Source organism: Triticum dicoccoides, chromosome 7A, assembly GCF_002162155.2.
Source record: "Triticum dicoccoides isolate Atlit2015 ecotype Zavitan chromosome 7A, WEW_v2.0, whole genome shotgun sequence".
Taxonomy (NCBI): domain Eukaryota; kingdom Viridiplantae; phylum Streptophyta; class Magnoliopsida; order Poales; family Poaceae; genus Triticum; species Triticum dicoccoides.
The window spans coordinates 108,208,116-108,213,257 of NC_041392.1; the positions used below are offsets into that span (position 1 = coordinate 108,208,116).

The window sequence follows — 5,142 nt, forward strand, 5'->3', positions numbered from 1 at the left end:
GAAGTCTTAACCTATACACCTATTGTTCAACCACCTGATTGAAATTTTCCTTTTGAAATTATGTGTGATGCTAGTGATTATGTTGTTGGTGATGTCCTAGAACAAAGAGTTGATAAGAAATTGAATGTTTTCCATTATGCTAGTAAAACTCTAGACTGTGCCTAAAGAAATTAAGCTACTACCGAGAAATAACTTTTAGTAGTTGTGTTTGCATGTGATAAATTTAGATCTTATATTGTTGATTCTAAAATAATTGTTCACACCGATCATGCTGCCATTAAATATCTTATGGAAAAGAAAGATGCTAAACATAGGTTGATTAGGTGGGTTCTTTTGCTACAAGAATTTGACTTGCATATTCTTGATAGAAAGAGAGCCAAGAATCCCGTAGCTGATAATTTGTCTCGAATGGAAAATGTTCTTGATGACCCACTGCCTATTGATGAAAGTTTTCCTGATGAAAAAGTAGTTGTTATAAATGCTTCTCATAATACTCCTTGGTATGCAAACTATGTTAATTACATTGTTTCTAAATATATACCACCTAGTTTCACATACCAACAAGAGAAACAATTCTTCTTTGATTTAAGACATTACTTTTGGGATGACCACATCTATATAAACAGATGATGTTATTAGACGTTGTGTACCTGAGCATGAACAGGAACAAATCCTCCGAAAGTATCATTCCAAGGCATACGAAGGACACCGCGCTGGAGACAGAACTGCAATAAGGTATTACAGTCTGGTTTTTATTGTCCTACTCTCTTCACAGATGCACGTAAGTTTGTCCTTTCTTGTGATGGATGTCAAAGAATTGATAGTATACGTCAGGAAATGCCTATAAATTATTCACTTGTTATTGAACCATTTGATGTTTAGGGATTTGATTATATGGGACCTTTTAGTTCTTCTAGTGGGTATAAACATATTCTAGTTGTTGTTGATTACGTTACTAACTGGATAGAAGCTATTCCAACTAGTAATGTTGATCATAACACATCTATTAAAATGCTTAAAGTTATTTTCCTGAGTTTTGGAGTTCCTGGATATTTAATGACTAATGATGGTTCACATTTTATTCATGGTGCTTCCTGTAAACTCCTTGCTAAATATGACGTTAACCATATAATTGCATCTCCTTATCATCCTCAGTCTAGTGGTCAAGTTGAACTGAGACTGTTAATAGATCTAGAAAGAATTGGTCTAAGAAACTTGATGATGCATTATGGGCATACATAAATGCTTATAAAAATCCTACGGGTCTGTCCCCTTATAAAATGGTCTATGGAAAAGCATGTCATTTACCTCTTGAGTTAGAACATAAAACATATTAGGCAATTAAATAACTTAATTATGATTTCAAACTTGCCGGTGAAAAGAGGTTATTTGATATTAGTTCTTTAGATGAATGGAGGACAGAAGCTTATGAAAATGCCAAGTTATTTGTTAAAAGATGGCATGATAAAAGAATTCAAAAACAGGAATTTAAAGTAGGCGATCAAGTTTTATTATTCAACTCTCATTTAAGATTCTTTGCAAGAAGGTTTCTCTCTAAATGGGAAAGGCTATACATCATCGAAGAAGTTTACCGCTCCGGAGCTATCAAGATAAACAACACCGAAGGCACTAATCCGAGGGTGGTTAATGGGCAAAGAATTAAGCATTACATCTCAGGTACACCCATTAATGTTGAAACCAATATTATTCAAACCATGACACTGGAAGAGCACAGAGGCAACTTTTGGAACGCTCTAAAACTCTGGAAAGGAGTAGGTATGTGGTACCATAAGTAAACTGACTCCAAAAGTTCCATAAAAGTATTTTTTGTTCGTTTCGAAATATATGAAAAATTATGAAAATAATAAATTATAATGTGTGAGGTCATCATATTTTCATATGCAAACACTATTTACTGATGTGTGTTTATCTATCACTGTTATATTTGCAATTCAAATAGTCAAGTTCTTGTAGAAAAATAAGTGAGAGAGGACCCTACTGCCAAGAACCATGACCTTAGGATCTCACACCTTAACGCCAGGTTCCCTGGTGGTAGGCTGTGAGAACCTACCACACAAAATCCTCCATTTTCAGTGCATAATGCTGCCGCGCCTGACACACCTTACCGCCGATGGGTGTGGCGGTAGGGTATGAAAACCTACCGCAGAAATAGTCCAGTTTTCTGTCACAGAAAGCTTGCGCCCACGCAGGCCGGGCACACCCTACCGCCACCTCCCGCAGCAGTAGCTTTAGCTACCCTACCGCCGTCTACCCCGGCGGTAGTGCGGTTAGGACACATCAGACCAGAAACGGCTGGTTGACAGGGGCTGCCATCAACTTACCGTCAGGGGGCATGGCGGTATCATGTTCAACCCTACTACCGTGGGTCCCGGCGATAGGAGAAGGGTCAAATCCAAAAAAAAATCAAACTAGGGTCCTGCAAAACTACACAACAAGGGTCAAAACAGGAAATTCTGCCACCACTCGGACAGATCTCTCTGCCCGTCACGTTTGGAGGACCGGAGAAGAACTGCAAGGAGTTTGTTACTTTTCAGGTGGCTAGTTGTGACCCGGCTTACCACACCATCTTTGGCAGGCCAGCTCCCGTAAACAGAGAGCCCGGGAAACAGAGAGCCTTGAGCTCGCTGAACTCGGCACTTGACAGATCTGTACGGCGGCAGCGGAGCTTGAGGACCAAGAAAGCAATTAATTTCGCTATGCAGCCGGACCCTGCTACCAGGAAGATTCAGCTTGATCCGACCGATCCCACGAACACGGCGGTCATCGGGGCTAACCTAGATGAGAAACAGAGCTTTGGTATGCCAAAGCTACGGTTTCAACTAAGCATGCGTAGGAAAAATCTTCTTCAAGCGCGCACACACACACGAAGGTGAAATTCATTTGATACTAGAACTCTGTTTCTTTTCATGATCGGTGTCCAAAATATTGAACATACAGCCTTTTATTCTCTCGAACTTCATATGTCATGTAATTCAAATTCGCAAAATATTCAAACGGCCATGGCCAGATACCCTATTTGTTGAAGCAACTGTACTCCCTCTGTCTCAAAATATAAGATGTTTTCTGATCCGATTTAGATGCTGAACAATGCATGGGATCAATGAACATGGGAACTCGAGATGCGAGACTGATCTCTGGGACATGGGTAGTTGAAAATCAGACATGGACAGCATCCTCGGCTTGTTCGGCCGTGACATAGAAGCCAATGGCGTGGAGGTAGTCTCCGGCACGGCCGAACATGCCGACGATGCTGCCATTGTTGAGCACGGGCAGGCTGTAGTGCGTGCTGTCCACCCCGTAGCCGAACGGGCCGTAGGTGGCCTGGTTGGTCACAAACTTGAGTGAGGTGATGCAGTGCTCGATTTCCTTGAGCTTGAACGGGCCCACCGACCAGTCCACTTGAGTTATGTACTCCGAGGGCCCCAGGGTGATCTGTACATACGTGTAAGGAACCGATATTATACATATACAAGTCTTGTTTGTAACTTTACTTCTTAACTGATGTTTTTTTTTTTGCAAAGACTAGCGCTCTGCAGGCTTTTCCGTCTTGTGGGTGTGCACATGCCAAAGAAATGTCTGGATCACTCACCGTGTCTGGCACACCCTTTTCCCCTCCGGCGCCGCCCCAGGGCCCGGCGGTGTGCAGCCGCTTGTCCTTGTCCCTGTAGGTGAAGCCGACGGAGTCGAGGACCTTGCCCCAGCGGATGGTGATGCTCTCCAGCCGCTGCGGCGCCACCGTGATGTCGTGGGCGACCCCGTCGTCGCCGCCCCACGCCCCCAGCTTTACCACCGGGCTCGGGCTCGGGCTCGGGCTCTGGCTCTGCACGCACACACAAAACAACCAGCCGCCATGAGTCCTCCTGTGAAGATAGATAGCACAGCATGGAGCTCAGCTCTTGCATGGGAGAGAGTAGCTAGGACTAGGACAGACCATTTCGCTAGCTCTCGCGCGGCCGCACAACGAAGCACCAATAGAGAGTTGAGCTGATCAGGCAGGCACTCGAACGAATTTTATATGCAGCAAAACACGGGAGAGTAGTAGTTGGTTTGGCCGGATGCGCAACCTCCACGCCTCCTCCAACTCATACCTGCACGTGTATCCTCCTCGTGGCTACTTCGATTTATGAGGATTTAGTGTGGCGTTTAATTTGTTGGACAAATAAGAATTTGGTGCCGACTCTGACGTTTTTGTCACGTTGCTTAATTAACTAAGTACGTACTTGCCTCCAAAATGGTGGGGCCTAAATTTGAAACCACGCTACGTAGCTACTGCCGGGCCTTACCTTCATGTGACACCGAAAAACCTTTCGTTTCGAGATATTTGTCTGGTATTTTTATTTATGTATTTCCTGGTGAAGACTTCCATGAAACTGTGGCCTGTTTCCGGCAGGCACACTCATTTGACCTACCGCCGCCCCTTAAGAGCATCTCCAGCCGCGTCCCAACAGGCCCTCTTCAGGCGTTTTTGCCGCGCCAGCATCGAAAAATCGGCTCAGTCGTGCCTTCAGGACGCCGAAAAACGCCGACTCGGGCCTTTTTTCGCCCGGCGGTCACAGGTCGAACCCGGCGCACTGGGGGGCGGTTGGGGGCTCCGGCGCAAGGGAAAAGCGCGGCTGGCCCACGCCGTCAGGGAAAAATTCAAGGTTTTCTTCCCCGACTCGCCTCCCACCCCCCAGGCCCTCGGCCGCCAGTAGCTATATCCCGGCGCCGCCCGCCGTCTTTCACCACTAGATAGCCATTCCACGCCGGAGAAATAGCAGAGCTTCACCGCGGCAGCCCCTCCAACAGCAGCTGGGCGTTTCCGGCCGCGGAGGGGCAGTTTAGCGGCGGGGACACGCCCACCGGACGCAAGGTGTTCGGCGATTTGCCTGACTCGGCGATGGACTCGGATGACGAGGAAGTGCTCACCGCGCTGCTGGAGGAGGAATCCGAGGCCGACGTCCAGGAAGAAGAGCATCTCATGGTGCTCGCCGCCCTCGCCCAGCTGCTGGCGAGCAATGAAAAGCCGCGGCGAGGTGGCTCGGCGCCGGGGCGGGTGAAAGCAAAGAACCGGCATCGTCTCGAAGGCTACTGCATGCTCTACTCTGACTACTTCGCCGATGCTCCACTTCACGGCGAGAA

General features: G+C 46.6%; 1 protein-coding gene across 1 annotated transcript; it reads right to left on the reverse strand.

Annotated features, from left to right (window-relative positions):
* Positions 1-2,896: 2,896 nt before the first annotated feature.
* On the reverse strand, positions 2,897-4,016 carry LOC119334697 (protein GOS9-like). The gene is made up of 3 exons (XM_037607239.1): positions 3,953-4,016; positions 3,611-3,841; positions 2,897-3,453 (listed from the first exon to the last, which is right to left on the reverse strand). The coding sequence occupies exons 1-3, from the start codon at positions 3,953-3,955 to the stop codon at positions 3,178-3,180; spliced, it is 510 nt and encodes a 169-aa protein (XP_037463136.1). The 5' UTR covers positions 3,956-4,016; the 3' UTR covers positions 2,897-3,177.
* Positions 4,017-5,142: the final 1,126 nt, after the last annotated feature.